Source organism: Ischnura elegans, chromosome 10, assembly GCF_921293095.1.
Source record: "Ischnura elegans chromosome 10, ioIscEleg1.1, whole genome shotgun sequence".
Lineage (NCBI taxonomy): Eukaryota > Metazoa > Arthropoda > Insecta > Odonata > Coenagrionidae > Ischnura > Ischnura elegans.
Window position 1 is genome coordinate 6,694,309 of NC_060255.1, and position 19,741 is coordinate 6,714,049.

The following is a 19,741-nucleotide window of genomic DNA, read 5'->3' on the forward strand; positions in this document are numbered from 1 at the left end:
TCATCAATTAGTTTTAGCATGCTATATTAAAAAAAAAACACTACAAAATCAGAAAAGAAATATAATTGTAGAAATGCATTATTATTCCTAAATATATATAATTAACAGGCCGAAAAAATAAATCGATTGTGAGTTAAACTTCAACGCAGTCTGATTTAAACGGATTAATTTTCTGCAACATTTTAGTGATTCATATGGGTTGGAGCGCGTCGCGAGATCTGTGCGGTCGCGCGTGGTCTGCTGCCGCCCATCGCGCATGCGCGGGCGAACCTATGTCTCGCTCGGTCTCGCCGCTGTTACCTTGGTGCGCGTGCTTCAACCGACTCACTGTCAACTAAGACGTCCACCCGTTCCGGTCGATTGAACTGCCAACCACCTCCAGTTGACTAATTCCACAAACCATTGTATCGTCTACCATCGCAGCGTCTTCGGAACAAAAACTCCAATTATTAACCGCATCCAGTTCACATATCTTTTGTATAATTATTTGAAATATTCGCTGAAAATATATGGCAAAGTTAAGCCAGGAATTATTTTATTCCTGCAAGCAACAGTATATATATATGGTTGAATTCAGCGGCGTAACTAGGAATATGCTTCGAGGGGGCGGATGAGGAAGGGCGACCTCCCAACCCCCCCACCCGCCGTTTGGGAAAATTTTGGAAAAATAACATGCCTGCAAATAAATTTTACATAATTTTGGCACTTAAAATTTGGGTTTCATCAAAAGGTTACGTTATAATTTACTATATTTCAAAACTAGAAAATTGTTTTGAATATTATTTTTATTTCTCTGAGGCTTTGGGGGGGATCTATCCCCCTCATTTACCCCATTATTACGCCCCTGGTTGAATTGCGTGGAATGATATTATGAAAATAGACGACTCTTCGTGAAATGAACTATGCTTAATCATGATTGCCCTCGGAATCTATCACACGTTCGTTTTTTGACTGACCCTGATCAGGTTACAAAGAGATATTCAAATCCCTCATCGAGAGAAGAATAAGGATTGATGAAGTGGTCAAGGAAGACGAAGAATCCTTCAAAAATATGGTGAACATAAAGCAAGATGCAATTTTCATCGTCTTCCTCCAAACATACGCTTGGATTTACTACTCCGCTCTGTCTCGAGGATTTGAGGATGAAGTACCACATCGGAACTCTGGTCTCGTCCGTAATGAACGCACAGAAAAATAGCGGCCCTGTTTTCATTGGGAGCGAGATTAAATGGGTGCGCATAAATCCAGCGCTCGGGGAAGCCATGACAGATGTTTACACGGAGCGGGGAATCTTGAACGAATAGCACTCTACGCCTCTTTTCAAGACCCAGTGCTTTTCTGACTATCCTTTTCCATCTTCCCTCTTCCGCTGTCCGCTTCACATCGGTTCACTCCGGCTAAATATACCTAAGGAATTCTCATGCAATATGCAGAGTTGGCCGGAAATTTCATTTCTGCTCAAGGCGTTTACATGGATCGGGACACATATACTACATATCTAAAGTCGATAAATATGTACCCTTTACATAACCATTTGCACACCCAATTCCATCTCTTCCCTTCTTGCCCCCTTTCGTTAATTAAAACCTTTCCTCTAATTCTTCGGCCACTCAGAGAATTTCCTCTTCTTTTTTTTTTAGCACGACCGAAAATTGCCAGATGTCCTCCATTCTCTTGAATCTCGGTTCCTGCATTATGAAGCTTAAGAATATGAATTTCTTCGCATTCTTCTCATTCCGAACGATTTTTTCCTCTGAATTCCACGCAATGATATTTTAGGTCATCATGAGGATTTGAAATGCTAGACAGCATCCTTGAATCTGTAAGTCTATGTCCTTGAATAAAGGAAAAAAATATTATCTTTTGTACCTATTTTAAATGGCTGATGATCTTAAACTTTTTCTGGAATATGATTTTTGCCTAATATCTGTAAGAATACAGTGGATAGAGTCTTGAATTAAACGCAGTGATACATGGTTCATTAATCGCACCGGAATAGCTCTAAAGCCATTAGGTTACGGGCTTAAGACGAATAATATGGTTCGGATCAGCCCGAGGAATGACAAAAGAAGGAGTAAAATAGATCGTTAAAGTTACCCGGTACGAATTAACACGAGAATATCCAGCAGGGTTAGTAATCGCGCCAATTTTAAAATGAGGGATACAGTAAATAATATCCTCGAAACCCAGCAGGTATGTGCTCCAATAGTTGTAAAGAGTGCGGAAACACACCACTTCCGCCATAACCCTTGAGTTAACTGAGCACTTGAGAATGGAATTCATTACGAAAAAAATCATTTCAATTTCCCGGGATCCGGGTTCAAATCCCGGGAGAGGCAAATGATATTCTCACAAAGCATCTCCTTCAATGGTGCTCGAGTGTGCGTGACCTTGTATGAAGTAGAATGTCCATTCATTGCCTCGAGGGGAATGATATTCACCATAAAAGTATCGATGAATGGAGCTAGCAAACGTAGAAGTCTATCCGACTGTTTGCTCAGATTATACCTCGGCGAAAGATTCAGATTCACAGGGATGAAAGTTTTGTGATATCTTGGATATTAATTCATCAGACACTTGTTGGAGCGGCTGGGAATTTGGAATGAAAGATTATCGGCTGAATATGCTGACATTAAAAAGGGATGAGCTAAAAGAATTGAGATAGTCACAAAAAATATATTTAAATGGAAAAAAAGGAGATTTTTACCTTCAAACTATGAGCGGAAAATAATGAATTAAAGCTATTCGTTTACTTTGAGCTTCTATTTATTGTATTAACTTTCGCTCAGTCAAAATAAATATGTGTGAGACATACATTTTAGCTCACACGCGAATGGTTATAGAAACAGAGAAAATATTAATACAATTAACTTAGCTCAAAGTTAACGAATAAATCTAAGTCCCTAATATATTCAACCTAAATTTTCCTTTCTATTGTTATTGTAAATAAGAGCATTTTAAGTTGATAGAGTTAAATGTATCATATTTAAACGATTGTTTTGCATACAAATTCTACCCAAGAACAGATTTGAAAATGCTATTAAACATAAGGTAGTTCTTCTTTGCGGTCACTCATTTTGCTAAAAAAACAACTTATTAATAAGGTTACAATATTGCAATACAAACTTCTCCATTTCAATAGGTATCGTCCTTTATTTCCATTCAAATTTGTTGCTCCACTTCCCATAGATTAAATATTAAAAGGATGATTCCAGAAAGAAATACAACACATTGAGGTCAAATGGATAGGATTAAATTCTAATAAAGATACTACTATAAAGGTAATTGTAGACCATGTTGACTCTACGCGCTGATTGTTCGTCGGTCGTTCATTATATTAAAAAAAGGATTTTTGACGACGTCGCATTGGAGCTCAACTAGCACAAGAAGTGCTCATGAAATCAATTTCGAGCCGCGGAACTCGCATTAAAATCTCAGTTGGAGCCATTCAAAGGATCAAAAGGAATGGAGAATGCTCTAATTTTAATTGCTAACGAATTTCATTATGAAGAAGCTGGAATTACTTTTCATTTTTTCAGGAAGACCTTCTGCTCTTTTCGAAAAGATTGGAGGGGAATACCTTCAGCTGTAATACACGTGGAACTTCGCAAATTTAAAATTGAGTTTGGTCATCTACGGTAGGACAGGCAGCAAAGCCAACGGAAATCTCTATCAAGTACACTCGTTGGACAGGTTATATTTGTCAAGGGAGGATAAAAATGTGTGCATTATGACGGTTAGTGATTATTCAAACACTTTAGTGGAAGTCACTTTTGCTAAAATACTTAAAGCATGAATTGAATACAAAAAGATTAGAATTATTTTGGATTTTAAGATGTCCATACACCACGTAAGCTAGAAAAACGGCCCATTATAAGAAAAAAGTTTTGCAGTTCTCTTTCTAAGAAACGTCAAATCAAACCTAAGAGCTTGGCTTTGAATGTATCTCTTTAAGAGTAGAAAATATGGAAGAGAGAACGATTCAATGAGAATATAAATATTTAGTTGACATTGAGTCATACAATTATACCCTTCTATGTTACCTACACATTTTATTTTTGCATGAAGTGATTGATGTGAAATTGTTTTGAAAAAAATTGGATTTTATACTTTATGCATTGATATAATAAACTTTTCTGAAGACAATGTTACCAAATTTAGTTATACTTGAGAGAGCCGCAAAAAAATATCACACCGCCGTTTCATTACCTTTCATGTCTATTTCTGTGATTTGTTACTGATTAAAGATGCTTTCAGGGAATTTAAATTAATTGGAATCTCACTAATGTTGCTCGCAATTTTTTTACGGTGTAATGCATTGTTAACATTTACTGTAGCAACTCGTGCATAAAAATTACTACGAGTCCGAAGTTTATTCTAAAACCAAAAAGGTTATTTTAATATTTAAAGATTTGAAGACAAAATTTATATATTTTTAACCTTGAGCGGGTACACAAACTTGTATTGTAAGCACGTGAAATTGAAGCTTCAGTTTATTTATTTCTCCACTCCTCTTTCTACCATTATTTTTTCGGAGGACTGGCATATCTACCTCTTCATGTTTTCATGTTCTCAACTGTAAACTTTTAACGATCAATCCGAAAGACCGTGACAGTCGAATTCAGAGCGCCACTAAGTACATGAAACGGTTCCAGAGCCAAGTTTTTATGACTATGTCTACATAGAATCGTGTCCGTGGAAAAGATGAGAGAAAACACGACCCATTAGCTGGCATGACCCAGCTATCCCAATTCTGAAGGAGCGGAAAGGGTGCATGTATGCCGAACACTGCGAAACTGCGTCATTAGAAGAAAAAAGGTTGCATCGACGGTTTCATTGGAGTACATCTGCGTTCGGTGGATGACATGAGTGCGCAATGGTACGGGAAAGCAGAATTGACCCGTCCAATTGAGGACTAATTGCTGCGAACACACCGGCCCACAAAGGGAATCCTCTATGTCCGAGGGAAAATTCATTCCGCTGCTTCTTAAACGGCGCAATTTACCGGAGCAATATCTATAGCATCCCGTAGTATATCTAAATGGAGCACGAGAGATGAGAAGAAAAAATCCACGTGATTGTGTTGGCTGCCCTTGAGCGTATCCAAATGACTACGTACATGAGGAATGCCTTAAATTTTATACGCTAAAGATGAACTCAAGATGGCGGATCACTCCTGCTCACTCAGATTCTTTCGTGGCGCACAACGTATGCTAAAAACGTACGTCTTCGTCGTGAAAATTTCAGGGTCGGTACAGTAGACACTTGCTTCTATTTTTTTACATTTATCCGCGAATTTAACCTCAGAGTTTTCTGCGAAGCACGCTTTTCTACATGGGATAGAGGCAAATATTGCCAAATTTTGAATAAATATTAACTAAAAAGTTTTCAAGGTGACCGAGAAAGTTGTAAAGAAGTGGAGCACCGCGGAAAATGAAAATATAAATATTTGAACAGATATAATACGCCCTCTCATTTGGGATCATAGAATAGAAATAATCATAAGAATTTTATCTCGCTCAAAATCTCTTTGATGTCACCTAAGACTTTCATTCAGAGCACAACAGGAAATTATGATACAGCAGTAGAATGAATTTATAAAGTTCAATAACAGTTGAAATTACTATTAAAATTTCAACACCTTAATCGGTAGAATACTATAATAATAATAATAATAATTCATAATTATTAATCTCGATAAATCTCGATACTCTATGCAAACAAAAACATAATTCTTTGAAAGTAAGAACTTTAGGGTAGCCAGGTTTTCCGTCAAATCGATAAATTTAATACTGAAACTAAATGATGACAGGCACGCAAGAGTTTGGCGTGAATTGGATAGTAGTTGGAGCAGTTGTGGCTACAATACTGAGCCAAATTCCATCGGAAAGGAATAAATAGGTCCCTACAGAGCACGTACAGTCGTTATCAATTACCGCGATCGCACAGCTCCTCACTGGAATGAGCTCCTCGGTTGAATGAGAAGTTGATATCAATATCTTTCCTCAACAAAAGGAAATACCTCATTATATCCCGTATGTATAGAATTCTCTGACGGGAAATTGGAGCTAAAAAGGCTTCACAAATGGAAAAATGGTAGGGAGAAGCACAAAGATTTATCAGACAACTAAATATCTGCGGTAAAAACAATAAAAAACAATGATTACTATCAATTGTATCCCAATAAAGAGAAAATATCACGATGGAAATATCTGTGGCAAAAATAGAGATTGTGAAAGACATCGACTGACATACGTAAGCTTCTTTTATTAACATATAACGTAAGCATCAGCAGATATTATTAAAAGACTCGAAAGTGACATGCACTAAGCATACCAAAATATGTGGAAAACATTTACTATAATATGCTCAGGAAATTATCGAGAAAAGTACAGTTCAGGCCAGGTAAAGTCATCCGCAATAGCGATTGCTATCATATGTAAGGGTGCTTTCAATAAATGAATAAGGGAATTTTAGGTGTACTAGTTAGGTACTAGAAGATATTACTTGCTGAGAGCAAATTAGAGTACTTTTTTACCCCATATTTTCTCTCAAGAACTTTTATAGTTATCGTAAGCCTGATAATTTAACTAGTTTTATTATTTTTAACGCATTCACAAAAGACATAGCATAAACTTGTTCAATAACTATTTACCCCTCTAGTTTTAATATGAATCATTGTTCTTGAATAATTCATGATCAATATTCCTGGCTTAAGACATAACAAATATTTATTTCAGGCGACGTCGTTGAAAGGTACTTATAGGACACTCATGTCAATGATAAATGAATGAAGATATATTCCAGAGTCTTTCATTATAATTAACATTGAGAAGATGATAGGAACTCAAGCCATATTTTAGGTTAAACTACCGTAAGCTCTCAGCGGATGGTCGGATTAGCATTTGGAGCAAGGCGGAATATTATTTAGGTAGAAGAGCAGAAAGATATTTCAAATAGAGAGGGGAGGCAGTCCAAACGTATGTTCACCCTCCCCTGGGACCTAACCCGCATTTGCTCAACGCTGAGGCTCTAACTCCAAGCGTTAATATATCTTCCAAACGATTTCATGGCTCTAAGAAAACACAAAAGGAAATTTTGCTCTTTTCACTGTTGGGGAGCCATTTTTCGCCCTCAGCAAATATATAAAATCATAACGGATTATCAGAGCCCCTAAAACAAACAGAGACGTTCAATCCATCTAAACATATTTATTTATCAGTTGCTGGGATACATAAAATTATAGAGTAGTACCATATCTCAAAAGGTTTATGTGAATTTATAGTTCCTTCAATATTACCTAGATGTTAATATTTACAAAAATGAAGAACTTGTTTACCCCTATCGTCTCGGGCTCAACTTTGTGGAAGCTCATTTTAATAATGAAATGGAAAAAAAAATATTTTTAATCCTTCAATTTATTTAAAGGTAACTATTTCCTATCGATGGTATCTGATGAGGACGCCGCTGCGTCGACACTATTCATACCTGTCAATAACTTTGTAGAACAAAACAAAGTTTTTATTTCATTTCATTATAAGAATTGGAGCCGTCATCTATTTCAATGAATCTCTCGTATCCAATGTCCTTTAAGGGCCATGCTCATATCTTTCAATACATTGCTAATTTTCCGGATCTATAATCATGATTCTTCCAAATAGTTTAAATTTCTCTGATGAAATATTTTAGCATAAACAGAACCTTATAGAAGAAATTACATAAGAACCACGCCATACCGATTTCCTAAATGTTGGCTATGGATTTGAAAACTTTAGGCACGTTGTAGACTTATCTTCCACAATTTAATATTAAAGTTAATTGGAGAAAAGTGATGTAGGTACCCGGAAAAAATCGCTCTAGAAATACGAAAGGAGTAAAAAAAACCATGCCCACTAAATTGGATGATAACGTTTTTAAAACACGAGTGTTTTAAAAAGAGTTTCTAATAAACATGTAGAAGAAATAACTTCAATAATAAATTGACTCACCCAACAAGATAATAACCGAGTTTTCGACAGGAGGCAATGTAAAGGTATTCGGGGGAGAAATGGAAAATGAAGGGGTACATTGGATTCGAGATGAGAAAACTGAATGTCGGCATGTGTGTGGGAACATAACACGGCAGCAAGAAAAAAAAGCAAATAAATAAGGCGCCAAAAGCTGGAGCAGATGCTCACAATGTCCAAAGAGTGGAGGAACAGATAACACGCCGAAACAGGCTCTTTGAGGGCTCCGAGTATTGCTCGAATCTACAGCGACACAATGTTCAATTTCATTTTGACAACCAACCCAACCCCCTACGAAGCTTATTGAAGTACAATAAAATGAGAAGCGAGATATTGCATTCTCGTCCGAAAATATTGGGAATTACAGGCAATAAATATTACTATGCTTCAGAAAATGTAAAAAAATAAGTTTAATAAAATAATCCCCTCCAAAAAAACGAAATAAAAAGAGACAATGCAAGTATTTTCAGTCAGGAACGTAGCTATAAATGCGTAGAAATAACTCGTTTATCCTCTTAAGAACACATTTAATGCATTTTCTCATAAGGTTACAAATTATATGGGGCATTATAAGAAGGGAATACTATTATTGTTTGAGTTAACAGCCACCGCATGTTAAATGTGAAATTTCTGTTTTATCGATTCAGAAAAAGTAATCTATGATATAGTAAATATTGAAATTTGAGGACATTATTTCAAAAACCATTACTCCTCTCTAAAAAAAGAAGGGAACAATCGCTTCATTGAAGTATGTGGGCGAAAAAATTACAGGAGGTATTTTTTATTGCGCTATTGTATACGAATCTTGGAAAACTATGAAATCGCTGATATGACAGTAATAACTAATATGACACTATTAATATAGGAATGCCAACGAAAATTCAGAGAGTTATTGAGGAAATAATTGCTGGGTGTTTGTGGAAGAGATAAAATAGCTATGTAGTCACTGCTCTGGAAAAGTACTTATGCGAGCACCTTCCATAAAATTCGTAAATACTCATCACCAATCAGGACAGATTTTGCCCGTGATCGAAATCTCTAGACAATGGGCAAATATTGAACTCTTGGCACAAGTCCTTTGATACCAATTTGGACAGCTGCTGGATTTTCTATATCAATACGCCGTAGCCACTAGAAAGCTCGAAGAACCTTTGCTCAGTCACAACTGATGGAAGTTGATAAGGGAATGGCGACCAGTATGAGGAGAAAAGGATTTTGACGGGAATGAAAACGCATTTCAGAGAATGGATTGCTTCTTCATGCCACCAAAGAAATTGTCCCGAAATCGAGGTTATTTTCTTCAGAAAACAGAAGCTAATAACTATGGAAGATGAATCCACACTTACCCATTAACGTGCAATGGCTCCTCCCATTCGATAACTCCGTCTTGCTCAGAAAATAGCGTTTGAGTGTTTTTAGTTAGACTCTTTGAGCTCGGTAAAATGTCATACCAAATGCAGCATAAGTACATTATCATGCCCATAGGTTTTTTCTTGAGCAGCTTTATTACATGTGCTCATTTTAAAACAAACTCATGCAGGCGTATATTTTTTATACCCCAATTGATGTATGTGTTTCCTTGGCCAGATTAAATCAACTGTATCTGATAGAAGGATTTAAAGGAGAGGTCTTGAAATTCTAAGTCTCAGAAAAAATTCATTCCTAAAAGCTTTGGAGCAAAGTCGTAAGGCTATACACTAGAATACCACTAAGAGACAATAAACTGTCAGCAAAGCCTATTGAACGATCAAGATGACCTCTCGATAGCCGATATCATATTCAGATATCGAGATATCTGAGCAAATCCAATATGCACATTTAAATCTCTGCCTGCAATGATAGGCAACTGAAAAGCACACCGTGAAACTGTGAGCCAAACTAAACTCCACCTATTTCTCTGAATGGTAGCCTTTCCGGCAGGAAATACTAAATGAAATACGCGGAACCAGATCAAAAACGCAAGCTGTGCTCAAATTCTCTCCGCAGGTGCCGATGCCAGAGCATAAATGACTCGGAAAGGAAAATAAAGGGACAAAGGATTGATAAAAGAGTATTGCCACGATCTCCTACGTGTTCCTAATAAGGTAAAGGTCATATCTTCGCGTTATTCCGTGACCACAGGCCGTGCGTTGCGTGGAAGCCGAGGGATGGATACGCGCGTGCCATGCGAATGAGATCCGAGCGCACACAGGTTGGGACAATGAGGAGACCATTGTGCGTTTCGCCTGGGAGTGTTTTTTCGGGATGCACGGACGTATAGGATCCTCGGATGAGTGCTTCTTTCGGCAGAGAGAGAGAGAGAAAAGGAGCGATGAGAAGGCAGCGACTCGTATTGGACGCGCGCTCGGGTTGGCGTATTATTTCACACGGCAGGTGGCCAGGGTGGATGAACAGGGAGGGAGAAAAAAAAGACGCAGTAAGGATGCGGATGTGACGAGGATGAATAAAGAGATAGAAGGGTGAAATGTATACATAAATAAATACATACGCACGCTTTAAAAGAGAGAAAAAATGAGCACAGGATCACAATAACAACAACCGCCCGTGCCGAGGACTTCTCGGCGTTGCCACATAACTACGAATTGTTTGTGACACATGGTGTTTGCATCTGCTGCCGCAACTGATGGGACCTCTTCGGGACTGACATTCACTCGTAAATTGAGGAACGATGCGTAACACCAACAAGTAATTCAATATTCCAAGATATGGCAACGTATGTAACAAGTATGGTAAAGAAAATATTAAAGATATATCATGATTTTGACACATGGCTATTCGATATTGAACAACGGAGGATGGAAAATAAAGTTTCATACCCATCAAAATGGGACATAAAGAGTAAACAGGGAGGGACTTGGAAAAAGTCGTACAAAGGAATGAGCGAAATATTGGGAGATGCGGATCTGTGACAGTGAATAATAAAAGGGTTGAGGAAAATGCATGTATACAATTACTTGCGCAGGCAATGACAGAAAAGGGAAGGGAAGATAAGAAAGACATCAATTCAACAACAGCTGCCGATTGCGAGGGAGGTATCGTGGAATTCTCAGTGTGTTGCCGCATTGATACGTATTTGCACGTAAAAATCTGTTAATAAGTAGCTGCAATTGATAGAACCTGGCATGATATTCACTAATAATCATGAAAACAATTCAAATTCTCGTCATTGAATCCTGAAATCTATTAAACAGATAATACGAAACCCGGGTCGTGCCCATATAAAGCAAAATGAATCTGCACTTCAAGAATCTACAGATACTACATAGTAGCACACACAAGAAGACATGAGTACATTATAACATATATGGCTGAATATATTCCAAAATTCTTAGCAAAATTTATTTTTATTTAATCAAAATTAATGGTAACTAGGCTTGGAAATAGCTTGGTAACGTAATATCAATAAATATGTGCAAAGCTAAGGTGTGTCAAAAATTTTTGTGTATTCTCTTCTTAGGGTATATATTTATTTTAATTATATTATTGTAAATAAAATTAAACTCTTTCGTAACATTTATTTATGTAAAAATATTGTATACCATTGTATTCTATATTTTTCTCATGTTTTTCATTCATAGCCCTGATGAGAGTTTTAAATAAACTGAAACGTTGCTACAACTTTTTTGCATCATATGCATTCGACCTATACTCCAATAATTACTTTACCATTAATAAATGAGGTCAAGATAAGAAGAACATATATTAATATCCTCATCAGTTGCCTTTCACCACGAGTTTTGGGCATTTCAATATTATCAGCTATCCAGCAATAGTGATGCATTAATACTGAAAATGTATTGACATTCTGAAATATAGGAGAATTTATTTATTTTTTACTTTACAAATGGGGGATGGATTCACTTCTACCGTCAAAAGAATCAATGATAATATTAAAACAGTATTTCTTTGTGCTGATCACTGAAATTACCTACGTCAGTTAAATGAATTACGCCATATGTAATTTCGTCAAGTTCGGAAAATTAGCAACGCAGTAATTCATTATTTTTTTTAATAATTCATCACTTTAAGCTTTCATCTTTCAACCGTGGAAAATATTCATCACGTTTGAGAGGAGGCAGCAATATTACCCTCTTAAAAAATAATTAAAACTGTTTTACGTCAAAATATAATGTTAGTATAATTAAAACTTCAAAGAAAATTCAATTTAAATCCCTCACTCACGACGAAAAAAGGTTACGAACAAATATTAGACCCGTGAACGTAATGCATGAGTAAACTCGATATTAAAATTTATTATTCTATTTGAAATATACGAAGTAATTGTCATCCCAATCTTTTGTTACCCTCATTTTGAAAAAAAAGAGTTGGCAAGATACCATGCACATATTCCGATGAATGACGTCCCGGAAACGTCAGGACACAACTCTTTTGAAAAAAATATGCCTGTTTTGAAAAATAATAATACCTTTGTCTAGATGGTACCTGGGGCGATAAAGGCGCGGAATACATTTCGAAGCAGGTGCAACGCGTATGAGATCCCAACCATTTCTCGTGTATCTGTGCGACTGTTTTTTCCCGTCAACTTTTTGCATTGAACAAGCACACCAACCCATAGGAAATGAAGCATAAAAAAAGAGTAAGAAAGGAATCAACCGCTCGAGAGCAGAGGAACCTCATGAAATATTTAATGTGTGCTAAAGCCGGATCGACTTTTTTTTTCGGCCTCACATCGCAAACCATGCATTGATGCATGTGTTTATACTCCACTGCAGCATTAAAGTGCGCAAACACGGAAGCTTCAACCTTGAACTCTTATTCCAGCGACACGTTAAATCCCGGTAGAGCACAACCTTGGGCTTCTTCGCAATCCTTTTGATTTGCGAATACGACGACTGCCTCAATAGAAAAGGAGGTATATTGAAGAGAGGCGTGCGTCTGTGGTGACACTTGGATTGTAGCCGATCGGAGACTAGCTCAGTGAATTAAGTTAATCGCCTGTGGCACTGCTAAGGGTTTTTGCAACTCAATCCCTGAGACTATCCGCCTGAGTGAGGTTGTCTCGAGTTATCTCGTGACCGCTTGGACAGATCGATAAAGCAAGTGCTACCTCCGAGTGGAGAGTTACTGGGTTACCGCCCCACATAGCCGGGGATCGCCCAAGTCCAGCAGAGGATTGCACGGAAGTGAATTACCGTAAAGCAACCAGACCGAATTTTATACATTTCTCCACCGATAATAAGAACACATTATGCTCCCCTTCTTCATGTCATGATGATTAGGGCTAGTTAAATCGTCACAAAATAGGTAGCTAGGGAGTAAAGTTGGAAGATTACCGCCTTATGACTGAAGTCAGAGAACTGGTTATTACACAGACTTGATGATAACCAGTAGGATGACACTTTCCCATTCCAAGCAATGAAATCAAATTCTGTGGAATAAACCTACAGTATTCTTATGCTGTCCCTCAAAATGTTTTACTTGTTTATAGAAGCAGTTTATGTTTTAAAATAAGGTTATTTCTTTTAAAATATATTTTTCCGTTGATATAAGGAAGTTTTCGAAAGAAAATTTCATTTTCTTAACAATCTACAATTATTTTTCATAATAAGGTTATGAAGTAGCCGTAGATGGCTGATTGTTGTCTTTCAAGTAGCGGAGATTGCATGAAAGAAGAGTACGGTGAGAGATATTTGGATAAATAAGAAATATCAAACAATGAAAGAATATTTCCTACCCAAAAATAAAGCGTCACAACAGCAGTTGCTACACAGTGTGTTACAGAAAATATTTCAGTCCTGGTCGACCAACCTTGCAAATAACATTGGTGCTGCTTTTAAATGAGCAAATATAATGTAATATTATTTAATTTTTATACGACTTTATTTAATTTTATTCTTTAATAAATTATCCCTTTGGTAATGACTAAATATGCAAAAATTGATCGTTTTAGGGAAAAAACAAAATCAATGGTCGAAAGCGGAGAGGGGGCACGAGAACTATATATTGCATGATAAAAAGGTCGCATACCAGGGTAAACTTCGCGAAGGCTCTTATGCGTAACCGGCCCAAGAATCGTATGGATAGGCCAGCGGAAATAGTCTTTCGTCCATCCCATGCACTCGGCTTCTGATAAATTCAATGTACTTTTCTGAATTATAGCACAATTTTACCTTGCACTCGGGTATCTTAACTCGCATACGGAGTATATTAAAGTTTACCGCATATTTCTATTCTAACTTCCATTCTCATTCCATGGTGTATTCAGCCAACCCCACCTAAAGCAAAAAGAAGCATGCCATATGGTTCTGATATGTTAACTTTAGGTGGCGTTGATTCAGCTCCCTTATCTTCTTAGAAATATCAACTCAGCCTTTTTGCTAATACATCTGCCACGGACTAATTTCAACCAAACCACGCCAGGAATATGAGATTTGTATAATTATTTTTGAATTTCTAAATTTAAAAAAATCATGTTTCTAAGACCAAATTAGGGTACCTACTCTTCATTATTGAGTCACCATAATGACCACTAAATATATGTGAATAGTGAATAAACCAATGCCGTATGGTACCATTAGTTATTTTTCCAAATACCAACCAGCGTTCGTGAATTAAAAAAAATGACGCGTTAGAATTCTTATAAAAAAATATATATTTGACGAAGATAAAACAGAGGAAAATAATTACAACATGAACGTTAGCCTAATTAGGTTAAAGAAATGAAAAACTGACCCACTCTGCTTTGGCACAAGGCCCAACTCTTCAATTTTACCCATAAAAGACTACTAGTTCAAAACAAAAAAAGGGGTGCGAATTGGCTTGACATTTGACACCGGAGTCATCATCATGCATTTTTATATTTTTATTTTAATAATATAATCGGTATTCAAAGAGAAAAAAAATGATTTAAGAGGTTTACATCGGTGCGTACCACGATTTTAGTTTTCAAGACTTCAGTCTTCATACCCAACAATCAAAGGCGGTACATTGGCCAAAACAGGTTCATTTACTCTTCTCTTTTTAGTTTAAATGAAAACGTGCATTTTTCGATTCATTTTATAATGTTGTTTACTCAATTTTATTACGATGACGTACAAATTAGGCCAATTGGACTTCCGAAAACAAAACATGAAATAGTGCGAAATAGCAAAATATAAAACAATGGAAGACGCGCAAAGTCTCATGTGAAAAATATTTAAAAAGATATCTTAAATGCCAATTATCAAAAATTGTGATTTATACTGCGCCAGAAGACCTAGGAATGGTTTAGCAATCCAATGCCACCTAGTTCTGATATCTGCGGAAAGTTTCAAGTCGGAGAAGTGCGATAAAATTGCAAGATTTTACCCGGTCGGACAAACTAAGAAACAGACAAGCGAGCGACTTCATATAGAAGCGGTAGTAATCAGAACTCTTACTTCCGTAAACATGCACTGAAACCTTTTTTCATGAATTAAGAGCTAGCTCGAGATACTAGGAATATTTTTAGATATCAGGAGATAGTTTATTGGAGAGTTTATTAGAAAGTTCTTTTGTGACGCATGATTCATAACGTACTCAATAAAAATCGAGGAGAATAATTCCGTGGTCCTTTTCACGCTAAAATATTTCATGATACGAAGGAACACTCAGAGAACAAAACAGAGGAATGGTAATACAAAAAGGAATACTTCGCAATGCGAGGAGTAATTTAACTGATGTCGAGGTCAATTCGTAGTGAGTGGGGGTGAGAGTGAAGAGACGGCACAGAGGGATGAACGGGGGGGGGGGAGAGGATGGAGGGAGGGAGAGGCACAAAATAAATGAGTGCACACTTAAGAGCGAGATTGGATTAGGCTAACGCAGGAATGAGCAGCAAGGGCGCAAACAGAGTCGGTGAAGTCTTGAAGGAAGGAAGAAAAAAAAGGAGCCAACATCCTCCCACGAGGAGAAGGACATGAAGGGCGAAGAGATATTTAGGCAAAAAAAAAAGAAAGGAAGGGAGAAGCAAGGAAGGGTGGAAATCTTTGGACGGAAGGTGAAAGGAGATCTTCTCGGAAGATAAAGACGGGAGGGGGTGGGAGGTGGAAGGCAAGGCAGGGCTCGCATGTGTGTGACACAGAGGAGAGATTAGGGAAGCAGGTGTTAGGGCTGAGATAAGGGCGGGGAGGGAGAGAATTGATGAGGAGGTGGGCGTAGCGAGATGGGCCCTGGAATTGACTCGGGAGAGGGAGGCAAAGGGTTGGGGGGGGGGGGGGGCGAAGACGGGGAGGGAAGGGGAGAGGAGTGGAGGACGGCGAAGCGAGATGGGAGGAAATTTGGGGCCAAATATTAGGGGTGGCCAAGACAAGAGGAATTAAGTCAGCTTCAAAAAAGAGCGCATCTACTCAGCAGCATCAGCCATCTCTTTTCATGAATAGGTCGTTTAATTGATGGAGGTAGGTCGTAACGAATAGGATGGAGAAATAAAGTAAGGAACTCCATTCCCCGGTTTACATGAGGATGCTCTCAGACGGTATGTAACGAGTATTTTAATTTTAATTCATGTCTCAAGGCTTCGACGATTACGCGTTTTTTAAATGGACACAAGGGAAGCTTTAGTGAATTGAGACGAACATGTATTAATTTACTATATTATTTCACCAGAAAATTATTACAAACTCATATTTTCTTTTTAAATATCAATACTGCTTTTCACTGTCACCATATTACATTCCAGGCATGGCATTCCACACAACAGTGTATTCCAGCTATTATTAAGAACGCTATATTGGTAACAATTAAAATGTAAACAGATATATGCATAAAATAGCACAAAAAAGAAAATGTGCCCTATAATTCACCCTGTGAGGTAATAATTGGCTCCGAGAAACATACTAAGAAACCCCAAAGACACACAATATAAAATTTGAGATAAAGGTACGCCTTGGCCTGCAATATTAGGTAAATGCTGAATAATCAAAAATGTTTATAGTCATGAACCATACCTGTTAATAAACTACCACGTTTCCCTCGTAAAATAAATTATCTCACTAAAAAGTAACTAGTAAGCTAGGTGTTAACGCTGATAATTTTCCTTCGCCATTTTTAAACTGCCTTTTCGAACATCCTCTTGTCTTGGGCGTTTCCACAGCATTTTCACATTTCGACGAACCATTCAGCTCTATCTTGTGCTGAAAAACTTTATCAAATAGCAGAGTGTTTTCAACCTTTCACAAATTCACGCGTCAACTGATGCGAATTAGATGTATAGGGGTGAATAGGTATAATGTTTTAACTATTAGTCGTGAATCGAAAATCATTGAAAGCTTGGAACTTGAAAATAAAAATTTCAATGCATTCGTCCTGAATGCCATTTCTAGTAGTATGCGCGTGGGCTTTTGTTTGCGATCATAATCATAACAGGCAGATAGGATTCAAAAGGTTTAATATGATCAGCCAGAGGATCATATTTTTTTCATTCCCCTTTTTGACGAAATACTATCGGGATGCACAATTGCATAATCGAGATGGAATCAGCACGTAATTACCCACTGCCAGAAATAGAAACTCGATTTTTTTTCAATCGGCAAGGTGGGAGACATGCAATCAAATAAATTTATGGTCATATAGGAAAAAGATAAAAAACACACTGTGCCTTCAATTGACTCCATAATCTCATCAGCTTGTCCATATCGAACACTAACTTACGGTATTCTACGATAAAATTAGGTTTGCGTGAAAAAAAATTCGAGGAAAAGCTTTGTCCGTGTAATCCCAACCCCTACAGAACATCCCTCTTCAATTCACGTTTAGGTCTATTCCCTTTCATTGCCTCCGTAAAAACCTATTTCCTCTTTCGTGGCATTATTCGCTCCAATACGGTTACCAGCAAACGTCCTACCGTATTTCTAACTCTATTGACACCCCCTTCCTACAATGCATTTCTCCCGTACTCAGATATCGAGATAAATTCTAGCCAGAATCCTATGGGGCCAATGAGATCAAAGATGCATGTATAAGCATTGAGAGAGTGCATCTGATGGCCAAATGAGCTAGATAGCATTTCTGCACATCTCGCCACAGAGCCTCCACGCTTAGAAATAGGGCACGAGACAGCAGTGCCATCTAATGAAGAAACTTTGAAGAAAGACGCAATCTTCCGCAGCGCACAATTAAGAGAAGTAGCTTCGTCGTGCGCTTGGATTCACGGGGAAACAGGAACAGCTGTTGGAGCACAAGTTTCTCCTGGAAATTCTCGAGTCCTATATCCTCGCTTCGCATGAGCCGCGTCATAAGTCTGTCCATACGGGGATTTTCCTCGCCGCAGTTCAGAGACTCGGGTTTTGCGGTCTCGTGCGACCCCACGGCGAATCCCTCTGGATTAAAATGGTACTTAGCAGAGACTTACACACGGAGACGTTAAAATACCGGAGTAGTAAGGGATGCCAGCAAATAACTACGCAAAAGGTGCCATCGCATCGTCTGAATTGAGTCGTAGTCATTATCGAGGAAGATAACTTTAATGGTAACTGCGCAACGTCGTTCCCATCGATACCATTACGATCTCTAATTAATCGCAAAGACATGACAAGCGAACTAAATGACATGCCTTAGGCAACAAAAGATTGCCATTGCATCATATATCATAGACCTATTGATCGTATAAATAAGAAAAAATAAATCAAAATCTATATAGGGTGAAATCATTAGAAAATAATATTACTTAGGTTAAAAATATTAAACGGTAAAAATGAGATTTTTCCACGGTATCGATATCATAGATTCGGTATAAAATGATATTTTTGTTTGACAAAAGCTCAAGGATAACTTTTACCAAAAATTGCTCAGATGTATTGACAAAATATTTAAAGTATAACAGAATATATGTAGGTACAATCGAAAAATATTTGAAGCAAAAATAGAATTCAATTGTCTGAGTAGAAGGTAACATTTGATTTTCTCCTGAAAAAAATTGTCTACCATTCTGCAACCATAATTATGCAAATAATATAGAGGAAAATCAAAAACCGATACTCAACAAAAGCAGTTTAAAAAAGTAATAATCTACTTTTCCGCAAATTTTTAGAATAGCAGGATTTATAAAAAATCGTGGATTTGGCCGAAATAATCGTTGAAACTGGTTGAATGGTTATGATAAATGCACCAACTGCCGAAAACGCAAAAAATAATGCACCGACTATTATTGCATGTGGTTCGCTCACCGTCTTGTTTCCGAGGTTCTTGACCCTGCAGTTGAGGTACGCCGTTTTGCCGAGGAGGGCAGTGACGTTCTTGGAGGCCACTTTGTCGAAGCCAGGCACTCCGCCCGTTGCCCGGATGCTGCTCGTGGAGACGGTGACCGAAGCCGAGGAAGAGGTGGCCGGCTCCAGGGAGTTGGCGGCCGCCGTCTCCTTCGATTTGCCCGTGTCCCTCTGCAACGCGGCCGCTGTCGGGGAGAAAAGAATTGGATCCATTAGACAATTGTTTAGCATCCAAGGATCCTAAACCAAAGCCATTTGAGAAAAGGAGCTTTGTATCCCCCATCCAATCTGAACCCAAATGCGAATTAACATCTTATCATCCCAAATTATCCAGGTAAAAAAATGAAAACCATACATCATGTTTGACGAACTAAATTTCTTCTCGGTCGTTTTTAAAACATGACTATGTCTGAATCTCCTAATTTTCCTTTCTAATCCAGATTTCTTCGACTTCCGACGGCGACAAAATTTCACAGACGGACGCCGGCATCTCCATAGTCTTTTCTTCAGTCTTGATTAACCCCCTTCTCCTTATATTAGGCGCCGTTACAA

The 19,741-nt window shown here is 37.7% G+C and overlaps 1 protein-coding gene across 1 annotated transcript in view; it reads right to left on the bottom strand.

Moving 5' to 3' along the window:
• Positions 1 to 19,402, bottom strand: part of LOC124167109 (lachesin-like) — a 462,868-nt gene extending 443,466 nt beyond the window's left edge. Inside the window, exon 1 of the mRNA XM_046544909.1 lies at positions 19,151 to 19,402. Coding sequence (XP_046400865.1) covers positions 19,151 to 19,402 — 252 coding nt within the window. The remainder of the gene's footprint in view (positions 1 to 19,150) is intronic.
• Positions 19,403 to 19,741: the final 339 nt, after the last annotated feature.